General features: G+C 28.3%; 2 protein-coding genes across 2 annotated transcripts; both read right to left on the bottom strand.

Moving 5' to 3' along the window:
- Positions 1–91: 91 nt before the first annotated feature.
- LOC113389015 (poly(A) polymerase type 3) lies at positions 92–12,527 on the bottom strand. Its single transcript, XM_026626049.1, has 11 exons — positions 12,407–12,527; positions 12,000–12,198; positions 11,754–11,932; positions 11,569–11,691; positions 11,239–11,494; positions 10,459–10,791; positions 8,250–8,426; positions 3,548–3,792; positions 3,300–3,458; positions 301–477; positions 92–228 (listed from the first exon to the last, which is right to left on the bottom strand). Exons 2-10 carry the CDS (start codon positions 12,124–12,126, stop codon positions 307–309), a joined length of 1,770 nt encoding a protein of 589 aa, XP_026481834.1. The 5' UTR covers positions 12,127–12,198; positions 12,407–12,527; the 3' UTR covers positions 92–228; positions 301–306.
- Positions 12,528–14,688: 2,161 nt separating this feature from the next.
- On the bottom strand, positions 14,689–23,204 carry LOC113389716 (synaptotagmin-like protein 4). Its single transcript, XM_026626731.1, has 7 exons — positions 22,691–23,204; positions 20,977–21,164; positions 20,709–20,903; positions 18,840–19,094; positions 18,514–18,716; positions 15,993–16,201; positions 14,689–14,834 (listed from the first exon to the last, which is right to left on the bottom strand). The coding sequence occupies exons 1-7, from the start codon at positions 23,202–23,204 to the stop codon at positions 14,689–14,691; spliced, it is 1,710 nt and encodes a 569-aa protein (XP_026482516.1).
- Positions 23,205–24,270: the final 1,066 nt, after the last annotated feature.

The following is a 24,270-nucleotide window of genomic DNA, read 5'->3' as shown; positions in this document are numbered from 1 at the left end:
AAAAAAAATAAACAAGTAGACAAAACACGTAAATAAATAAATATCGATCCATACTTACGTGTTGAAATTAAACAGATTAATATTTATACATAACTTAAAATCAGCTTTTGTTGTAATAAAAGAGCAATCGAGCACACATCTTTCTTTGTCACAAATATATATATATATATATAGATATATAACTCTTGCACGTATTTTATTACCTTAAAAATTACTTAATAGATCTATCTGAAATGAGAGGGAATGCAACGATAGTAATAAAATTGTGAATATTTATGGATTTATATATATAATTCTTACTTTATCTCAAGAACAGGTTGTGATTTCTGTTTTTGTCGTCGTGTTTGTGTTTTGAGTTGTACTGTCAGCAGTGCTGCTGTTTTCGTCATTGAATTCCACATGTGAACCGCTCAGGCCAAAACTTGAATTGCTATCATCGTTTGCTGAAACCAATGAACTGTTTGGACTTTCATCCGTCTGGAATTAAAAATACTTGTTATAGTTAATTTAGTTCTCTGATAATAATAAATACTGAATACAGTTGGAGCTATTTAATTCATGTTGTTTACTAAAAAAAAGTGATCCAAATCCAAAAATGTGTATTCGGAGATAAAACAAATTCGAGGATTCTTCATTTATGTTTTTAATTAAAAAAAGGGTGATACAAATGTTTTATTTGAAGTTAAACCCAACTCATGGTGATGACTCATCTAAACTTTACTCTTAAATTCATTTTAACTCCCAAGCGATTCAAAATCGTCCCGATTCAAAATCGACCGGATTAATTTATAAAGCCTCCAGACAAATTCAAAAGCCTCCAGGCTCATTTAAAAGCCTCCAGACTCATTTAAAAGCCTCCCAGACTCATTTAAAAGCCTCCAGACTCATTTAAAAGCCTCCCAGACTCATTTAAAAGCCTCCCAGACTCATTTAAAATTGCGTAAACTCGTCCAGAGTCATTAAAAATCGCTATAAGCTCGTCCAGTCCCTTTAAACTCGTCCAGACTCATCTAAAGTCGCTTACGCTCGGCCAGGTTCATTAAAAATCGCTCAAAATCGTCCAGACTCAATAAAAATCGCTTTAACTAGTCTCAAATCAATAGAACTAGTCTCAAATCAATAAAACTAGTCTCAAGTCGATGCAACACGTTTCAAGTCATTGAAACACCCCAACACATTGAAACTCGTCTAAACACATTATCAAAAACTTTAAATAAATCGACTTTTCAGGGTATACAAATTTTTTAGTTTTTTTCTAAAAATGCTCTGGTTTGCCTAAAAATGTTCGAGTTTGTCTAAAAATGTTGCTAGTTTGTCTAAAATGTTTGTTAAATTGTTGCAAGTTATTTAAAAATATTCTAGGTTTTCTAAAAACGTTGCTGAACTGTTTCAAGTCTAAAAATATTGCTAAATGTCTAAACATGTTCCAGTTTCAGTAAATAAATAAATAAAAATAAAATAATAAAAATATATAATAAATAAATAAAAATAAAAATAAATAAATGCTAAAATGTCTTAAAAATATTGCTTAAAGTCTAAAAACGATGCTAAACGTATAAAAATGTTACAAAATGTCTAAAAACGATGCTAAATGTTAAAAAATGTTCCAGTTTGCTTAAAAAAAATTGGATAAAATATCTAGAAATGTTGCTTAACGTCTAAAAACGTTTGCTAAATGTCTAAAAACTATGCTAAATGTTAAAAAACGTTCCAGTTTACCTAAAAATTTGCTAAAATGTCTAAAAACGTTGCTTAACGTCTAAAAACGATGCTAAATGTCTAAAAACGATACTAAATGTCAAACAATGTACCATTTTGCCTAAAAAAATGGCTAAAATGACTAAAAATATTACTGAACGTCTAAAAATGTTCCAGTTTGCCATATATTGCTAAAATGACTAAAAAATGTCAATGTAAACTGTTTAAAAATGTTGTTAATGCCTGAAAATGTTGCCAAAAACGCCAAAAAAAAATGTCGCCAGAACATCAAAAACGTCGGCAAAACATCAAAAACGCCGCCAAAACTCCAAAAATGTCACTAAAACGCCCAAAAAATGACGCAATCACTCTAAAAATGTTACAGTTTTTCTGAAAATACAGCTAAACTACCTAAAAATATTGCTAAACTGTCTAAAAAATGCTAAATTGTAGCAAGTTGTTTAAAAATGTTGCCAAAACATCAAAACGTCGTCAAAACTCCAAAAACGCCGTCAAAACTCCAAAAACGCCCAAAAAATGACCCAATCGCTCTGAAAATGATCCAGTTTTTCTGAAAATATAACTACCTAAAATATTGCCAAACTGTCTAAAAAAATGCTAAATTGTAGCAAGTTGACTAAAAATGTTGCCAAAACGCACAAAAAAATGTCGCCAAAACATCAAAAACGTCGCCAAAACTCCAGAAATGTTGCTAAAACGCCTCATTTTGTCTCAATCGCTCTAAAAATGTTGCTAAATTGTTGTAAACTGTTTAAAAATGTTGCGAAATTTTTGTAAATTGTATAAAAATGTTGCCAAATGTCCAAAAATGTTCCAGTTTTTCTGAAAATATTGATAAACTGTCCAAAAATAATACTGAAAAGTTGTCTAAAAATGTTTCCACAAACGCCCAAAAAAACGTTGCCTAAACATCAAAAACGTCGCCAAAATATCAAAAACGCCGCCAAAACTGCATAAATGTCGCTAAGACGCCTAAAAAATGTCTCCAAAACGCCCAAAAATGTTACTAAATGTCTAGAAACATTCCAAATCGTCTGAAAATGTTACAAATCGTTTAAAAATGTTGCGAACTGTCTCAAAATGTTGCTAATTGTTTCAAAATTGCCTCAGAATTTTGTAAATCGTCACAAAATGTTTTAAATTGTCTCAATATGTTTGAAAGTGTAAGTATGTAATGTATAAATGTTGTAACTTATCTAAGAACATTATTAAAAAAAATATTTATAAATATGAACTATCTATAAATACAGTAAAATATGTGCAGATTCAGAAAATATGAGAAAATTGTAAATCTGACTGAAACTGCCAGTTATGCAGAATGACTCCTACATTTTGCATCAGATTTTAGTCAACATTGTACCATATTAAATTTTTATAGTAGTGGATATTTCGTCTCTCAAAAATGATAAATAAATGCAAACAATTCTATAAATCAATTTTTGGGCATTTCTAACTTTATTTAAAAGTTTCAAAGTTTTGTTTTTACTGTGCCAAGAGGACTATTTGTATTAGTTTGCTTTTATTCTAAGCACAATTAATAAAAAACAAATTTTAAAAATAAATAATTTTCATCGACTTACCATTTCGACCCTCAACTTCTTCGGATCGGCCAACTGTTGTTCCGTCAAACTTTTCCTCTTCTTATCAACACTAATACTAGAACCGCTCGATTTGCGTTCGCGTTTCAACAAACTAGGACTTAAATACTGGCTAAGTTGTTTCCTCCTCACGTGCCGAGCCTAAAATCACACCAATTAATCTCGTCCATTAAAACAATCATAACCACACTCGTAATATTCAGTTAAAAGTCTATAAATTATGATATTACTTCAATCTTCATGCTATCTTTTAAGATATGTATGTTAACTGCCTGGCTCAGTACTGATTCGGTGAAATTTTGAATGTCGTAAGTCAGATCTACGTTTAGGTTTTCCGTTTTTTCGAACATTAATCCTATGAACCACATCGAACAGCACTGTTTTTCCGAACTCGATGAGTCCATTTGTTCTACTTGGCCAAAGTTTTCGGGATTCACGTGTGCTAATGTTATGTGCTGATTTCTGTCTAAATTGCCTAAATAAGGAAGAATATTTGTATTTAAGTTTGATTTTTATTAAAGTCCAAATAAGAAATTAATACAAGTCATATTGGAATAATTAGAAAAATGCTAAACTGTACACTAACAAAGTCTTAAGTCTGTTTATGAACTGTAACTCTATTATTTTATGAATGTTTGTATTATGTGAACTTATATAAAGATAAATAATAATCTTGTCTTATAAGTTTATAAAATAAGAAAATAGGAATCACGTAATGTTTTTGTCCCAGTCTTTATAATATTATTTTTTTTGTTCATAATGTCGTAAAATGTTCTAAACGATCTCAAAGCATTCTAAATAACCTCGAAACCTTCTAAATAGTATCAGAGTTCAAAAATGTCTAAAAAAAAGTCTAAAATAGTTTCATAATATTGTAAATAGTCTCATAATGTAGTAAATAATCTCATAATAAACTAGTGGTGTATGACATCGTGCCTTAAGGCAAATTGCTGAAACTTCCCGTACCGTATTGAAATATTCGAGAAATTTTAAACGTTTTCAAATACATATATTATTACAAATACTGTAACTTTCATTATTTTTACTATCTTTTGTTATATCTGAGAGAATCAAATATAAATCATAAATCAATTTACCACCAGAACATTAACAATCAATCGTCATTTCATTTCAAATTCAATTTAAAAAAAAAAAAGCCTAATTTACACAAAATTAAAAAAGTGCTCCCGTATAGTAACAGTCTAAACGCATTTGCAAATAATTCTGTGCGACATTTTCACTTATACTGTGCTTAGCTTGGCGGCATTTTCACATTTTTCTAAATAGTCTCAAAACGTTCTAAATTGTCAGAAAAGGTTTAAAATAGTCTCAAAACGTTCTAAATAGTCTCATAATGCATGAATAAATAATAAATAATGTTCTAAATAGTTTCAAAGCGTTATAAATAGTCTCGAAACGTTCAAAATAGTATTAAACCGTTATAAATAGTCTCATAATGTTCCAGCAACTAGTCTCAACGTTCTGAATGAACTCGTATCGTTCTAAATACTGAAAAGTTCTTAATAGTTTCAAATTGTAGCGAATAGTTTCAAAATGTTCTAAATATTCCTCAAACCTTATAAATGGTTTCATAACGTTCTAAATTTTCCTAGAATGCTCTAAATATTTCCAAAACGTTCTAAATAGTCTTGAAAATGTTCTAAAGTCTTGAAAATGATCTAAATATTTCCAAAACGTTCTAAATAGTTTCGAAGCGTTCTAAATAATCTCAAGGAGTTCTAAATATTCCCAAAACGTTCTAAATAGTCTTGAAAATGTATGTCTAAATAGTTTTATAATGTTTTAAATTGTCTAAAAATGTTAGAACAGTCTAAACATGATGTAAATATCTTCAGAACGTTCTAAAAAGTCTCCTAAGATTCTAAATAGTCCTATTTATATTGTTCCCAAAAGACATATTGTTCTAAATAGTCTCAAAATATTCTAAATAGCCTCAATTTTCTGAATAGTCTCAGAATGCTCAAAAAAAAGTCCTAAGTTGTCTCGAAAATGTTCAAAATAGTTTCATAACGTTCACAATAGTTTTATAACGATCAAAATATTCCTAAAACGTTCTAAACAAATATTCTCAAGACGTTCTTAATAGTTCCATAACGTTTCAAAAATTCTCAAGACGTTCTAAGTAGTTTCATAACGTTTAAATATTTCTCAAAACGTTCAAAATAGTCTCATAAAATTCCGAATAGTCCCTCAATGTTCCCAAAAGGTCGGGAAATGTTCTAAATCGCCTTAAAATGTTGTGAATTGTCTAAAAATATTCTGAATTGCTCTAAAATGTTCCAAATCTTTCAAAAACGTTCCAAGTAGCCTCACAATGTTAGCTCAATAGCCTCAAAACGTTCCTAATAGTCGCGAATCTTTACAAACCGTACTAAGAATATTTTAAATATTCCCAGAATGTTCTGAATAGTCCCAGAATATCTACGTCTACTACAAATATCCTGGAGCATTTAAAAATATTCTGAATCATCTAAAAACGTCCTGAATCGTCTAAAAATATTAAGAATCGTCAAAAAATGTTTTGAATCGTCTAAAAATGTTCTGAATCGTTTAGAAATGACCTGAATCATCTAAAAATCATCTAAAAATGTTCTGAATCGTTTAAAAATCGTTTGAAAATATTCTGAATCGTCTTAAAATGCTCTGAATCGTCCTAAAATGCCCCGAATCGTCTAAAAATGTTATGAATCGTTTAGAAATGACCTGAATCATCTAAAAATCATCTAAAAATGTTCTGAATTGTTTAAAAATCGTTTGAAAATATTCTGAATCGTCTTTAAATGCTCTGAATCGTCCTAAAATGTCCCGAATCGTTTAAAAATGTTATGAATCGCTTTAAAAATGTTCTGAATAGTTTAAAAACATTCTGAATCGTCTAAAAACATTCTGAATCGTGTAAAAATGTCTGAAAATATTTTGAATTACTTAAAAATAGTTTTAAAATGTTTTGAATCGTCTTAAAATGTTTTGAATCATCTAAAAATGTTCTGAATCGCCTAAAAATGTTCTGAATCGTCCAGAAATCGTATGAAAATGTTCCGAATCATCTACAAATCGTATGAAAATGTTCCGAATCGTCTAAAAAAATTCTGAATAGTATAAAAATGTTCCAAACAGTCCGGAAACGTTCTGAATCGTCTAAAAATGTTCCAAACAGTTCGGAAATGTTATGAATCGTTTAAAAATGCTATGAATCATCTAAAAATGATCTGAATCGTCTAAAAATATTCTGAAACATCTAAAATTCATCTGAGAATATTGGGAATAGTCTAAAATTGTTGGAAATCGTCTAAAAATATTGTAAATCATCTAAAAATGTTCTAAATCCTCTAAAAAGCTTCTGAAAATGTTCTGAATCGTCTAAAAATGAACCGAATCATCCAAAAATGTTAAGAATCATCTAAAAATGTTCCGAATCGTGTAAAAATCGTCTGAAAATGTTTTGAATCGTCCAAAAATCATCTGAAAATGTTCTCAATCGTCAAAAAATGTTATGAATCGCTTAAAAAATGTTCTGATTAGTCTAAAAACATTCTGAATCGTCTAAAAATGTTCCAAGCAGTCCGGAAATGTTCTGAATCGTCTAAAAATGTTTCGAATCGTTTGAAAAAATTCTGAATTGTCTTAAATAAATCTAAATCGTCTAAAAATATTTTTAATCCTGTTTTAAATAGCCTAAAAACCTTCCGAATGGTCGCAAAGCATTCCAAATAGTGCAACAAGGTTGTATATCCTCCAAAACCGTTCATCCAATAGTTTCAAAACGTTATAAATCGTCTATAAATGTTCTAAATTGTCTACAAACATTATGTAAGTCTGGTAAATGTTCATAAAAAGTCTAAAAATGCACTAGACCATCTAAAATATGTTCTAAATCGTCCGAACAGTCCGGAAATGTTCCAAACTGCCCAGAAATATTCTGAACCATCTAAAAATCGTTCTAAAACGTTTCGGAAAATGTTCTCGACCGTATAAAAATGTCCTGAATCGTCTAAAATTGTTCCTGAATTGTCTAAAAACGTTCTGAATCGCCGGAAAATGTTGTAAAACTTCTAAAAATGTCTATATATGTTTTAAGTTGTCCAAAACTGTTCTAAATCATTTCAAAACAATCTAAATCATCTAACAATGTCGTAAATTATCATAAAGAAATGAAAACTGTTACAATTTTACCACTTGCAATTTCTATAGGCTAATAAAAGAAAAATAAATAAATATTATAAGGAAATTGAAGACGAAAATGGAAAATTAATAATGATTAGTAGTAATAAAAATAATAAATTAAAAAATTCAAGACAAATAATAGGTTGTCAAATATCTCCCTTCCGCCTTTTTGTATTATAAATCAAGAGCAAAAAAGCGGAAGGGAGATATTTGACAACCTAATATATTTACAGCACCAAATTTAAAATTAATTGTAATACTTTTATAATTATATGAATTTTTTTTAAACATGCTGAAGTAAAGTTAAATGCCCAAAAATAGTTTTATGATCTTATGAAACAATTACTAAATGGAATAAAAATATTTTCATTGAAAATTCGGTACAAAATTAAAAGGGCAAGACCTTTTAATCAAATCCAAATGCAAATCCATATCAATTCATCAAAAAAAAAAGAAGGGTTATATATAAAGATATTTTAATTATAATAGATATTATATTAATGAATTAGTCAAATGAAATGTATATATAAAATATGAAAACTGTTTTCATAATCTCTCATACCAGGCACCTCTGTCTGACTGAGATATGAAAATAATGTATATATATAAATTAACAAAAAAAAAATAAAAAAAAAATCAAAAGGTTTCATCAGACTAAATACAACTGAGATAATATATTTATTTTAGGTTTAATCCGCAATTATCTCAATGTCTAAAAACTTATTTACTAATTATTCTACCACGTACCTATTAATCTTCTAATTTTACTTTCAACAAGTCCAGTCCATTCTAATTGATCCTCCGGTGTCGACGAAGAAGCTAATAACACTATAAAATGTCTATACCTTGAAAAAAAATTCGGTGCTTCAAACAATTTATCCCAAGTTTGTCGACCCAACATAATTTCTTCTGTGATCTGTAAACCTAGACAAACAAAAAAACAACATCAGCTTTTACAATCGGATAATGATAGTAGTGTATAAATCAATATATAAATGTATATATCCATATTTGTAATAAACTGACCCCATATATAAATGCCTTGTAGTGTATAAATCAATATATAAATGTATATATCTATTTTTCTAATATACTGACCCCATATATAAATGCCTAGTAATGTATAAATCAATATATAAATGTATATATCTATTTTTCTAATATACTGACCCCATATATAAATACCTAGTAATGTATAAATCAATATATAAATGTATATATCTATTTTTCTAATATACTGACCCCATATATAAATGCCTAGTAATGTATAAATCAATATATAAATGTATATATCCATTTTTCTATTATACTGACCCCATATATAAATGCCTAGTAGTGTATAAATCAATATATAAATGTATACATCCATTTTACTAACATACTGACCCCATATATAAATACCAAAACGTGTATAAATCAATATATAAATGTATACATCCATTTTACTAATATACTGACCCCATATATAAATACCAAAACGTGTATAAATCAATATATAAATGTATATATCCATTTTACTAATATATTAAGCCTAAATATAAATGCCTAGTAATGTATAAATCAATATATAAATGTATATATCCATTTTTCTATTATACTGACCCCATATATAAATGCCTAGTAGTGTATAAATCAATATATAAATGTATACATCCATTTTACTGATATACTGACCCCATATATAAATACCAAAACGTGTATAAATCAATATATAAATGTATATATCCATTTTTCTATTATACTGACCCCATATATAAATGCCTAGTAGTGTATAAATCAATATATAAATGTATACATCCATTTTACTAACATACTGACCCCATATATAAATACCAAAACGTGTATAAATCAATATATAAATGTATACATCCATTTTACTAATATACTGACCCCATATATAAATACCAAAACGTGTATAAATCAATATATAAATGTATATATCCATTTTTCTAATATACTGACCCCATATATAAATGCCTTGTAGTGTATAAATCAATATATAAATGTATATATCTATTTTTCTAATATACTGACCCTATATATAAATGCCAAAACGTGTATAAATCAATATATAAATGTATATATCCATTTAACTATTATACGAAGCCTGAATATAAATGCCTAGTAGTGTATAAATCAATATATAAATGTATATATTCATTTTTCTAATATACTGACCCCATATAAAAATGCCTAGTAGTGTATAAATCAATATATAAATGTATATATCCATTTTTCTAATATACTGACCTAATATATAAATGCCTAGTAGTGTATAAATCAATATATAAATGTATATATTCATTTTTCTATTATACTGACCCTATATATAAATGCCTAGTAGTGTATAAATCAATATATAAATGTATATGTCCATTTTTCTAATATACTGACCCCATATATAAATGCCTAGTAGTGTATAAATCAATATATAAATGTATATATCCATTTTTCTCTTATAGTGACCCCATATATAAATGCCTAGTAGTGGAGAAATCAATATATAAATGTATATATCTATTTTTCTATTATACTGACCCCATATATAAAGGCCTAGTAGTGTATAAATCAATATATAAATGTATATATTCATTTTTCTATTATACTGACCCTATATATAAATGCCTAGTAGTGTATAAATCAATATATAAATGTATATGTCCATTTTTCTAATATACTGACCCCATATATAAATGCCTAGTAGTGTATAAATCAATATATAAATGTATATATCCATTTTTCTATTATACTGACCCTATATATAAATGCCCAGTAGTGTTTAAATCAATATATAAATGTATATATCCATTTTTCTATTATACTGACCCCATATAAAAATGCCTAGGAGTGTATAAATCAATATATAAATGTATATATCCATTTTTCTATTATACTGACCCCATATATAAATGCCAAAAGGTGTATAAATCAATATATAAATGTATATATCCCCTACCTGCTCTAAATTCCTCCATCATAACCTTCCTGGTCGACAAAGAAACATTATAAGTGGAATTCTGTTGTGGATAAGTCGGTGTGATGATGGGCATCAGATGATTTCGATCGCTGACATTTACTCTGGGGTCCCAGACTGTAAATCCAAGGTTTACGTTGTCGGGCTGTTTAAGAAGCACCGGTTGTGGCCATTTCCATTGTGAGAACACCAGGAAGAACTTATGAACTAGTGTGGCAGCTGCTGCATTTGGATAGAGTTGGCAAGTTCGGGCCACCAGCATGGCCCAGGAGACACCACCGAGGTAGCCGAGGACATTGGAGTATATTCCATGTTCTGAAAAACAAATATATATATATATATATATATATAAATATATATAAATAATATATATATATATATATATATAATATATATATATATACCAAAAATGATAGCAATGCAATTGTTTTTTTGAATGGGTGTAAAAATCAATTGAATTAAAAATAAATAAATATAAAAAAGTAAAATGAAATAGACGAATTGGAAAACAAAAATTTTACAAATAAACAAAATAGATAAAATAATTTTAAAAAAATATATAAAAAAAAAATGAATATCAATATTCAAAAAGTAACCAAAAAAACAATGAACAAAAATAGAAATTGAAATAAAAAAAAAATGAATAGTGAACAAATAAATAAAACCGAAGAAAAAATAAATGATCAATACACAATAAATTTTATATATATATATATATATATATATATATATATATATATATTTCTATTCCTATTTACTCACTCTTTGCCCATAATTTAATAGCCCTCAGCGCCAGTCTAAAATTTTCAATATTAGGAACAAGTCTTAAAATTTCATCCGTAACACGACAACCATTCAGACTCCTCACGCATTTCTGGTCCAAATTTTTTAGCAAAGTATCATCTCGCAGGTCAAAATTATCTGGAATTTCCTTTAAGGCTAATCTAGCAAACAATAAATCTATCTCTATACCGTCGTAGTTCATTTTTATCACAGGCACAAATGCTTCTTCAACAGACTAGAGGTAAAAGACACAGGAATAAATTAATTGAATAATAGACATAATAATAATAAGTCTATTTTTTTACTTACTCGTAAGTCTGTCACTTCAGGCTGCTGTTTAAGTAACTCAAAAAATGATGTGAAATAATCAGATCTGTCTATGTGTCTTGGAGCAACTAATAAAGCATCGATATCAGCCCCCTTATGATGCACCTGGGTAAAAAAACACATTGAACACGTATTTTTGGGTGTAAATAATAAAATTTTGAGGTTACCCCAAGTCTGTAAGATCCAAAAGTATATATTTTACCACCCACTTGTTGGGCACAATTTTCAGGCATGTTTCTACTGATTGAAACATCTTTTATCCATTCTTTAACTAGTGAATTTAATTTTGATAAAAGCTGCATGCGATGATTTAACTCCTGTTCAGATTCAAAAACTTTGAAAGGAGCTAAAAAGGAAAAACAAATTCAAAACATTGTTCTGACTAAATAGATAAATGTATTTCCTTTACTTACTTAAAGCATCTTGTAATTCTTGTGTCTTTTGTAAATCCAAAGCCTTCGGTGTGGCTGTAGAAATAGCTGAAGTCATCCCCAAAGTTTTAATATTTGAAGAATTGGAGCTCGGCTGAGACGACCACATTTTGAAACAGACTTATATACTAATCTTAATGTAAACTAAAATCCTTTAATAATATTCCTAGCGTTTCATAATCTAAAAATACAAAAATAAATGATTAATATGACATGTCAAAAAATTGATGTTTTCTCTCATAGTTGTATTAGCAAAACATAACCTCATGAAAACACAAAATGTAAAACTATAATAACTTAAAATCTTTGCGTATACAATTGCATAAACAACTTGTACATACAATAAACAAATAATCCTTTACACATAACATATTTTATTCCATTATCACCTGATTATAGTTCCAGTTCTCATATAATCCTCATTGTTTAACAAAAACTCTTCTCGTTTCGTGTCGATTAAAAAATAAATAAAACGTTACACCTTTCTATTCCTTTTGTACAACAGGACATTAAGTTTATTATTAATTAAAGTTAACTATTATTAATGTTTTTCGTAAAACATGACTTGAATTTACAAAAGAATTACAAGCGAGCAGCTTTCAGCTTTCTGTATCAAAATGGCGTGCGCGTGCGGAAGACAAGAGACATGTCAAAGGTTTGACAATTTTTTCGAGATGGTAACACCAGATTTTTAAATATGGCGGATTGGGCGGGATTTTCAAATTGTAGAAGGTGCGCGTTTTTTAATTTATATATTTTATAATAATTAGATTTATGCATTTTGCAATTAGATTTTAGACTTTATTGTTAATTATTTATATATTATTTATATTTATTCATTATTTTCTGCTACAACTATTTTATTCATTATTTATTAGCTATTTTTATTTTTTATTTATTTATGTTATTTATTTTTATTACATTATACATATAAACTAACTAGTCCAGCAAACGTTATTTAGCCAATTAACAAATATCAATGTATATATCTATTTTGCAAATATATAACAATAAAAATATCAGTATATACATTGATATATCCAATTTCCAAGAAAACTATGGTAATTAAGCCATATATAATCATATATAAATCCATATATACATTTATATATCCGATTCTCATACAAACCGAGACCGCTAGTAAATATATAACCATGTATAAATCAATATATACATGTATATATTCAATTCCCCTAGAAACTAGGACAGCTAGTATATATATATATATATATATATATATATGTATATATATATATATATATATATATATAACGATGTATAAATCAATATATACATTTATATATCCAATTCCCATACAAACTGAGACAGCTATATATATATATATATATATAGCCATGTATAAATCAATATATACACTTATATATATATCCAATTCCAATACAAACTAGGACAGCTAGTATATATATATATATATATATATATATATATATATATATATAACCATGTATAAATCAATATATACACTTATATATCCATTTCCCATACTAGAAAGCTAGTATATATATAACCATGTATAAATCAATATATAAATGTATATGTCCATTTTTCTAATATACTGACCCCATATATAAATGCCTAGTAGTGTATAAATCAATATATACATGTATATATCCATTTTTCTATTATACTGACCCCATATATAAATGCCAAAACGTGTATAAATCAATATATAAATGTATAAATTCATTTTTCTAATATACTGACCCCATATATAAATGCCTAGTAGTGTATAAATCAATATATACATGTATATATCCATTTTTCTAATATACTGACCCCATATATAAATGCCAAAACGTGTATAAATCAATATATAAATGTATAAATTCATTTTTCTAATATACTGACCCCATATATAAATGCCTAGTAGTGTATAAATCAATATATACATGTATATATCCATTTTTCTAGTATACTGACCCCATATATAAATGCGTAGTAGTGTATAAATCAAAATATAAATGTATATATCCATTTTTCTAATATACTGACCCCATATATAAATGCCTAGTAGTGTATAAATCAATATATAAATGTATATATCCATTTTACTAATACAATTACTGACTTTATATATAACTGAAAGTTAAAAATTAAAAAAAAAATCTTTAATCTTTACAATTTATTTTCTCGAATCATTATTAAAAGTGCATAACAATAATTTCAATTACTTACAGTAATTAAGCATAATAATTACAATATAATAAAATTAAGTATAATAGTAATAGATGATTAATATAATATAATATATACTATATACATTTAAAAAAAAAGCTTCTTTAGTTCGTTATTTGCACGAAGACAAACAAGACAAGAAACTCGTATTGTTAAAAAAAATTTTATAATTAGTAAAAATTAGTTCCAAGTTTAACTCGATTAAACGCAGACAATTTTAAAATGGGAATGGATAATTATAATAAATGCTGTTTGTAAAAAAAAATTACAAAAGTTTTAAAAAACATTTACAAAAGTTGTAAATTGCAGTGATGATGATAAGTAACGTCTTAAGGGCTACATAGATATTGCATGGTAATATATATATATAATATATATATATATATATTTATATATATATATATATAATTATGTATATACTTATATACTTTCCTAACATCACATAAATACATGAATATATATTTAAATATTAAGACTAAACTTTACTATTTGCAACATTCGAATTCCTCAGCGAAATGCATCCTTCGACCCAAAAATTGGGCCTGTCCAGCATGGACCTCCAAAGGGCCATTTCTCGGTCGTGGGAATCCATCCATTCGACTTGTTTGTCCTGGTATTTTCCTAAATAAAAAAATTGGATTAAAAATTTTCATTTAGAACAAAAAATGGTAAAGAGATACCTGGTAGTTAGAAAGTCCTAGAGGAAAGACCTGGGTAAGGAAAATTTTGAGTAATATATAAATTTTATATATATATATATATATATATATATATATATATATATACTAGCTGACCCGGCAAACGTTGCTTTGCCATCAAAACTATTTTGCCGCTTTGCAGAAGATCTTATAATATACATGATGTATTAATAATAATATTATACTTTAATTACGCTAATTTCTTTACACTTTGATAATTAATTCCAACGCCATCATAGTGTTTTGTTTATTTTAATTTTGTTTATGTCAAATAGTGAAATATTTTTTTTAATCACTGAATAAATTAGATTTTAGTCTAAATCAACGCAGTATCATTAACTAAATATACAATTTTTTATATAAGTATCAGATTTTTTATATTTGCATTTAATTTAAAAATAGTGAATGTCAATTTCATATATCCAATATGCACTAAATTTATAAATGTCAAAATATTTCCTTTTTGGTCGAAAATGATAGTATTTATTTTACAATAATGTTTTCTGTCTATAATTTGTTTGGCAATATTGCCTATAACATAACTCCGGAATAATTAATTTATTTGTTTCCTATTGAAGTTAAAAATTTTTTTTTGTGTATATGTATATGTTTTTGAATTATATTTTTTGAACTGTTATTTTTTTTTTCAAAAATCATAAATCTTTTTTTCACGAATTTTCCATAAATTTTGACATTTGACATCTTAGTGTTTTGTTTTTTTTTTGGTCATTTTCTGTCAAAATTTTTTGAAATTTATAAAAATTATATATTTATGTTTTAAATTTACTTTTCAAAATTTCCTATAACCTAAGTTGGATATATATGCACACGATGAGCCAATAAAATTTAAAATCAGTTCAGTAGTTTGGGCTTCCATCGCGAACGAACATCGTGACACGAGGTTTTTTTATATATATATATATATATATATATATATGTATGTACTACTACTACTTGATAATTCCCACAAAGTGAAGATGTATCAGTTCTTTTGTTGATACTTTTTTTGTTCAATTATATAAAGCAACTTTATTTATTAATTTTTCTCAATTAATTTGACGGTATTTTTTTTTTATTTTACCTGTTCCCAAGGACAATCGAACCATTCCCAAAAATTCGTTGCTCCCCAATCTGTCGTGGTCCCAAACAGTCAATTCCAAGGCCCTTTCGTTAAGGTCTTGCAATGTGACGTCATCGTAGACAAAGGTGTAGTTCCAGGCAGGATTCAGGCATCTCCTGATGACCGGTGTTTTCTGTTTGGAACTTCTTCCTTTGTCAGGTAACAGATAACTAGAAAAAAATTCAAGTTGTTTATTTATTTTCTTGAAAATTGTAAATATTTTCTTGCAAATTGTTTATAATTGTTTACAATTTAAATCTACCAATGCGCTTCTTTGCATGCACTATTCTATTGTACGTTCAAAATTAGAATATGGTTTGATTATTTGGTATCCTCATCAAACCAACAACTCTGATGCGATAGAGAAGGTTCAGTGAAAATTTCTGAAATATCTTTATTATAAAACATATAAAATTTACCCTGAACGTGGCTTTGACCACAACACTTTACTAAAAGAATTTGGTATTTCTTCCTTTGCCTCACGTCGATTTATCTGTACAATTATGTTCTTATTTAAACTTTGCAATGATTCTATAGAGTGTCCTCTTATTCTTAACCAACTATCCTTTAATGTTCACAATTATTTTTCAATTATCCTACTCCTAAATCTAATTCTCTCTTAAATTCGCCTATTTTACTTATGTCCTCTAACTTTAACTCAATTAATAATGAAACAGATATTCACAACACTTCACCTAATCAAATAATCTCCATCTGCACAAGTTAACCTTTTTTATTTTCTTTTCAAATACCTCATTATTTTATCTTATTTTGTTTATAAATAATATTGTTACATTCTGCATTATATGTAATTTTATCTTAAGCATTTTATGTTACTAACTATATATTGTAATTTTGTATATATTTTAATTGTTATTCATTATGTAAAATATCTGTATTTTTGAGTCCTCCTGGAGTAATCTGTGGGCTAAGTATATATTTAAATAAATAAATAAATAAATAAATAAGTGTTCCGAGGTCTTGTAAGTTTTCTCAAGATCTTGCAAATTGGTCCAAGATCTTGCAAAGAGTTGCAAGGTTTTGTCAAGTGTTTCAAGATCTTGCAAAGTGTTGCGAGATCTTGCAAAGTGTTCAAAAATCTTCACAAGTATTCCAAGATCTTGCAAAAATATTGTAGAGTCTTCCAAGATCTTGCAAAAATATTGTAGAGTCTTCCAAGATCTTGTAAAGTGTTAAAATCGTGTAAAGTATTAAAATCTTGAAAAGTGTTAAAATCTTGTGATGTGTTAAAATCTTGTAAAGTGTTAAAATTTTGAAAAGAGTTAAAATCTTGTATGTAAAGTATTAAAATCTTGTGAAGTGTTACAATCTTTTAAAGTGTTTCAAGATCTTTCAAATTGTTCCAAAATTTTGTAAAGTGCTCAATAATGTTGTCAAGTGCTCAGCAATGCTGTAATGTATTCAAAAATATTGTACAGTGTTCCAAGATCTTGTCAAGCGTTCCAAAATCTTGTAAAAAAAAAATTCTAAAATTTTGTAATGTTTTCACCAACGTTGTAAACTGTTCCAAGATCTTACAAAGTGTTCCAAGATTTTGTTCAGTGTTTCAAGATCTGGTGAAGTATTTCAAAATGTTGTAAAGTGTTTCGAGATGTTTTAAAAGTGTTCAAAAATTTTATAGAGTGTTTCAAGCTCTTGCAAAATATTCCAAGATCTTGTCAAATGTTCCAAGATCTTGTCAAGTGTTTCAAGATCTTGCAAACTAGACCATGATCTTGTCAAGTGTTCAAAGCTCTTGAGTTGTGTTCCAATATCTTTCAAAGTGTTCCAAAATTTTGTACAGTACTCAACAAAGTTGTAAAGTGCTTAACAATGCTGTAGAGTGTTCCAAGATCTTGGAAAATATTTCAAGATCTTGTAACGTGTTTTAAAGTATTGTAAAATTTTCTATAATTTTGTAAATTGTTTCAAAATTTTGGGAATTGTTTCAAAATGTTGGAAAGTTCTATAGTCTTGAAAAGCCTTCTATAACCTTGTAAAGTGTTCCAAGATCTTTTAAAGTATTTTCAAAATCTTGTAAAGTGTTTCAAAAATCTTGTAAAGGGTTACAAGATCTTGTCAAGTGTTCCAAGGTTTTTTAAAGCATTTTCAAGATCTTGTCAAGTGTTTCAAAAATTTTGTCAAGTGTTGCAAGATCTTGTTAAGTGTTCCAAGATCTTGACAAGTGTTTAAATATCATGTCGACTGCTACAAAATCTTGCAAAGTGTTCAACTATGTTGTACAATGTTCAAAATGAGTTTTGGAGTGTTCAAAAAAAGTTTTAGAGTGTTAAAAAAAAGTTTTAGAGTGTTCAAAAAAAGTTTTAGAGCGTTAAAAAAAGCTTTAGAGTATTCAAAAACGTTGTGGAGTGTTCAAAAAAGTTTTAGTGTTTTAAAAAAGTTTTAGAGGGTTCAAAATTGTAATATATTGAAAAATATAAAATACTTAAAAGTGTAATAGAATTTTCAATTGCTACTTTACCTTTTGCAGAACGGATCAGAAGTTCCATTAGCCTTGGCACCTGTTAAATTTTTGGCTTCTTTGACCAAAACGTGCAAGGATCCTCTCGATTTCTTGTTTTTCCCTGCCTTACCAGAAGCACTGGTATCACTTCCTGGTGGTACAAATTTCAAAGCCAACATGACATCACCTTTGTGACTAACTGACTCCTCAAAAGGCTCCGTCTGGGGAATAGAAATATAAAAATAAAATTTACCAAGAGGAAACAGAAATATAAAATTTATCAAGAGGAAACAGAAATATCTACAAATTCACCAGGAAAGTATAATTTGTTTTTTATCCCTTACCCTTTCCTGGAGAGGATACCAAACTGGTGCAGGATCATCAAACACTTTGTCTTCCAGAGGCATCATGACTTCTCCTAAAAAGTCGTTGCGACCAAACATGTCGGAGTGCCAAACTGTCAACCACAAAGTCCTTGTCTTTAATTCTTCTAAAGACAAATTAAAGCTCAGAGTTTCCTCGAAGATTGGATTCACAGTATGCTTCTTCACCTTGGTCTTTCTTTTACCACTCTTAGACTTGTCAGGCAGTAGGTAAACCTGGAGGAAAACAGATGGTAATGGTGATCTCTATCAAATTTTGCCAGTTTTTTTAAGTAAAACTTCTTTAGGCGCGGCATGGGTGTAAATCCGTACAAATGCAACGAAAATTAGTTACGACAAGGTCAAGTGTCAATGATTCGTCATTCGTCATTAAGATCTAGATTACATCGTCAAAGAAAACAACTGCGGGAAAATAATCGGTCGTTGTCAATTTATTAGAAAATCTTGAGCCAGGTATCAATTTAAATGTTAATGTCAACACCATTGACATAAGTAAGAATATTTTTTCGCTATTTGACTCTTGAAAAACGCTACAAGTATTCTCATTTAAACATATTATTCTGTTATCTTTTTAGATGAAAGTACTGCTGTAACTTTTTCTGATACATCAACTACATCACGTCAATTGCAAATTGATGATTCTGTATATAATGTGACAAGAATTGATCTTTTGCAAGAGTCAAATGAAGTATTTGAACTTCCATATAAAGACTTCAATTTGTTTAGGAATGCACGAAAATAGTTTAAATAACAATTTACAAATAATAGCTTTGGCTATGTATGACTTTCGTTTCACAGTCGACTTTGGTTTCAAAGTGACTTAAAAATATTAAATGAAGCTCAAAAACAAATTCTTAATAATGGTTTTTCGAATATATGATTCAATATGATTCAAATAATCTGGTTGGATGTCAAACTTGTCGAAAGGCATTAAATTCGGGTAAAATTCCCACTTTATGTAAATTTAACGGGTTTGTATTTTTACCTATACCAAATTATCTACCTAAACAAGATATTGTATCTGAAAGGTTAATTTCACCTAGGTTGTGCTTCGTGCAAATTAGACGATTGCGACATGCAAATGGACAATTTGGAATATTTGAACAAATTACAAACGTGCCTGTTGACGTTAATAATATGGTTAATTTATTACCTCGTAATATTGATGATGATCATTGCATTAACGTTCACATAAAAAGCAAATGATTCATAGATCGAGCTATGTGCAGGGCTTGATAAATAAAACAAATATAAAAGTATGGCTTCAATTTTTTAGGCAAGACAGATATTACAGCTGTTCAAAGAACGAGATTATATCGCCAGCGAAAAAGTAAAAATAATACGCAGTAAATGAATGTATGTTAATTTTAATCACATGAAGTTCTTCAAACACAATTATTGCAGGATGAGCGAATTTGCAAAAACAATATTTGCTTAGGCGTTGTTAAACATAATCCACTGTGTGAACGAATATTATAGAATTATAAAGGTCCAAGTCCTAAATGCTAATTACAACGACAAACCGATCATGTCGTATTTGAAGTATGACTTCGATTACATTATTGTTTTTGAATATTATACATGTTTTTAAGTTTAATTTTAATAAATATACAATTTATAATTTATCATTATATAAATGTGTATAATGGTTGACACTAATAAATATGTTCGGCATCACGAGTGTTACCATATTACTAATAAACATTATTCAAAATTGTTATATGATGTATTTATTTTTACGTAACTTAAAATTGCTACTTTGTATACTAGCAAATAAGTTTTACTCCAATCGTGTGTGATCCTTACGCGCACTCTTTTTTGTCTATTTACCTTTACGTATGGGTCAGATCTGTTTCTCTTGGCGTCGACTTGGGCCAAATCTCGACATTGTTTGATTCTGATCATCAAGGAATCAGTTTTGTAGTTGTATTGGAGTCCAAATTCGACTTCTCCTTTGACTGCAACTGTTCCATATCGACCGTCACCGGCTCCTGAGTAGACTGAGGCCATCGAATCAGATCGCAACTGAAAATCAAATTGTTAGGTGTAAGCAACTAAATAAATCATCTACTAATTTGATTGGAGATTATCTACTTACTCCGAGCGATGACAGACTCCGGTTGCTATGCAACCGGAGCATCCTGTCGCTTCCGGAACCTATTCCGGTGACGTCATCATCCTGAAGACCGCCAGTGGCTGCCCAATCTTGGCCCAGATCTCTATGGTGACCACCGGCGGTCCTTAGGCGGGTCAGGGGCGAACTGTTGGCCGAAACTCCACTGTCATCTGAATCAGAAAAAAAAATCAGCAACCTGCAATACTTATACTAAACTAGTGGTGTATGGCATCGTGACTTAAGGCAAATTGCTGAAACTTCCCGTACCGTAATGAAATATTCGAGAAATTTTAAACGTTTTCAAATATATTATTACAAATACTGTAACACTTTCATTATTTTTGCTATCTTGTTATATCTGAGCAAATCAAATTCAAATCATAAATCAATTATTACATTAACAATCGTCATTTCATTTCGATATCAATTTCAAAAAAAATATATATAGTTGCCTAATTTGCAAAAAATTGAAAAAGTGCTCCCGTATAGTCACAGTCTAAACGCATTTGCAAACAATTATGTGCGACATTTTCACTTATACAGTGCTTAGCTCGGCGGCATTTTCTCATTTTTCAATAGTTTTCTCACAAAATTGGAAAAGTGCTCCATTACATAAACAGTCTAAACGCACTCGGGTAAACATTTGTACCAGAGTGGCGCTTAGACTGTGCTTAGTCTTTGTGATTTTTTTAATTTATTTCATTTTTCAAAAATATTATAAATAAATTTTGTAATAAACAAATACGTCCTCACTCTTTTGCTTCGTATTTTAAAAAATATTATAAATAAATTTTGTAAAAAAATATGACCTCACTCTTATGCTTAAAATTGTAAGAATTCATTTTTTAAAAAATATATATATTTTTTTTTAAATACGACCTTACTTTTCTGCTTAAAGTAGAAAAAAATCTTTTTTTAAAAATATTATAAATAAATTTTGTAATAAATAAGTGCGTCCTCACTCTTCTGCTTGAAATTGAAAAAAAAAAATCATTTTTTAAAAAATATTAAATAAGTTCGTCATCTCTCTTAAAAAAAAATATCATAAATAAATTTTGTAAAATAAATACGACCTCACTCTTCTGCTTAAAATTGAAAGAATTCATTTTTTAAAAAATATTACAAACTAATTTTTTGTAATATTTTCACATTGTTCAATAGTTTTTTCTCACAAAATTGGAAAAGTGCTCCATTACATAAACAGTCTAAACGCACTTGGGTAAACATTTGTACCAGAGTGGCGCTTAGACTGTGCTTAGCCTGGGTCATTTTTTGAATTTTTAATCTAAAATTACAAAAATATTTTATGGAAAATAAATAAAAGATGTTAGAATTTTTTATCCTCAAAAGAATTGTTTTGTCAATACAAGCAGAAAGTTTTATATTTAGATAATTCAAATCGGACGCTTAGTTCACTCAAAAATGCCATTTTTTGCACATTTAGCTTTGTATCTTCGAAATGGCGGGACCTGTCTTTGCCAAAAACTAATCACCACTTCTCCCAATCATTACAAATTGAATGTTTTTTAGATCATTCAAATCCGATACACCGTTTTCTCAAAAACTCAATTTTTCTCAATTTCTCAAAAATTTTCATTTTTGATTTTGGCCCATTACTACAACTACCTTAGTTAAAAAAAATTCCTGGGAATCAATTTTATCATGAATCCTGCAAAAAAAATCTGGTTCTTCTTACCAGCAACCAGAACTTCAGAAGTCTGATCCTTGGCTTTTTTCTTCCTGGGTATACTCCTGTCGTACTCCAACCTCTCCAAAAATTTATCCCTGGTCCCCAAAATGTCTCCCAAAAACGTGGAGCCTATTTTAGGTGAATCTTTCCATTTGCAATCTTCAGATCTCCTCAAAGTTGCCTCTCGACTCGGAGTCAATGGTAAGGTCACCATAGAAGAGGAATTACTTGGCCCATCATTATTTTGGGCATTCAGAGCCCTCAATTTAGCATTAAAGTCCTCCACTGGCGGAGGAAGACTTTGGTCAATTGTTTTTTTCCAGAATTTGCGACAAAAGAAAGAAACTTTTCTTGTATCCTCAACAGAATCCAAGTCGTATTTCCTACTGCCTTTTTTCTTGCAGTAGATGCAACCTAGACATCTCTTCCTGAACCATTCCTTAAGGCGTTTTTTCCTGGTTTTTCGACCAGGAGGTTTGTATTTGATTCCAGAAGTGGATGGGAGTTTTATTTCGTACATTTCTGGATTTGTTTTAGATTTTGAGACGAATTTGAACGTTAAATTTTCTTCGGTGGTGTTGTAAATGTCTTCATTTGCAAAAGTGCTGTAGGTGCTTGATGTCGATTTGTCGGGTTTTGGTTTTTTAGGAGATTTTTTGTACTTTTTGGGGAATTGTAACATTTTTATACTTCAAATAATTTGACAGAAAAAATATAAAAGTCTGTTTTACAAATAAGACTCACAGAAAAAAATTTGGTTGATGTTTTTACTCTAAAAAAACGTACGCATTTTTTTTAGAAATATATATTTAAATTTAAATTTATATATATATATATATATATTGTAAATCAAAATTACTATAAGTTTTGTTTTTTTTTTTTAAATTATTATTTGAAAACACAAACAATATTATCCTCTCGATGTTATGAGATCGGCTGTTGGAAACGAACTAACTAAGTCTGACTAAAAGAATTTTCTGGAGAATTTCTTGGAATAACATAAAAAAAAATATAAATAAGGCAAAGATTTTTTTAAAAACATCTTTATTTTTCCATACGTTTCGACGTAAAATTCTACCTCATCGTCAGTGATGGTTCTACAAATTAAAAAAAACAGAAAGTAACGTTAAAAATTGAATATACATAAACAATAGTAAAAAGAAAAAAAATTAACTAAAGACACATACTAATTATATCTAAACCTTAAATTAAAAAATGCCTAAAACATAACTTACTTGAATTTCTTAGATTATCACTAGCACATATTAATACAGCTTGTAAAAATTATTAATTAGAAACAAGCACTAAATATCAGTAATTTCTTTTTTATAAAGAATAAAAAATAAAAAGTAATTAATAAATAAAATATTATATATTAATTATATGTAAGTACACGTGTATCCGAGGCCAAAGCCAAACAGAATAATGATTTTTAAAAAAAATCTTTACTTATTTATATTTTTTACTTGATGTTACGCCCTCCAAGAAATTAATCATATATTTCAACATCAAATTTAAACACTTTCAACATATATATATATATATATATATATATATATATATATATATATATATATTTCAAAGTA

Source organism: Ctenocephalides felis, unplaced genomic scaffold (assembly GCF_003426905.1).
Source record: "Ctenocephalides felis isolate EL2017-DRISC unplaced genomic scaffold, ASM342690v1 CF-g0.4_SCAFFOLD_03573, whole genome shotgun sequence".
NCBI classification, from domain to species: Eukaryota; Metazoa; Arthropoda; class Insecta; order Siphonaptera; family Pulicidae; genus Ctenocephalides; species Ctenocephalides felis.
Note: the sequence above shows the minus strand (reverse complement) of the source record. Positions and strands in the feature narration are given on the sequence as shown.

Coding starts and splice junctions, on each gene's coding strand:
- LOC113389015 (XM_026626049.1), bottom strand. CDS start 12,126: ATGTGGTCGTCTCAGCCGAGCTCCAATTCTTCAAATATTAAAACTTTG. Junction 11,933..11,999: donor AGAATTACAAGATGCTTTAA/GTAAGTAAAGGA, acceptor TTTCCTTTTTAG/CTCCTTTCAAAGTTTTTGAA. Junction 3,459..3,547: donor AAGATAGCATGAAGATTGAA/GTAATATCATAA, acceptor GTGTGATTTTAG/GCTCGGCACGTGAGGAGGAA.
- LOC113389716 (XM_026626731.1), bottom strand. CDS start 23,204: ATGTACGAAATAAAACTCCCATCCACTTCTGGAATCAAATACAAACCT. Junction 21,165..22,690: donor TTCTGAAGTTCTGGTTGCTG/GTAAGAAGAACC, acceptor TTTCTGATTCAG/ATGACAGTGGAGTTTCGGCC. Junction 16,202..18,513: donor TCTGATCCGTTCTGCAAAAG/GTAAAGTAGCAA, acceptor ATTTTTTTCTAG/TTATCTGTTACCTGACAAAG.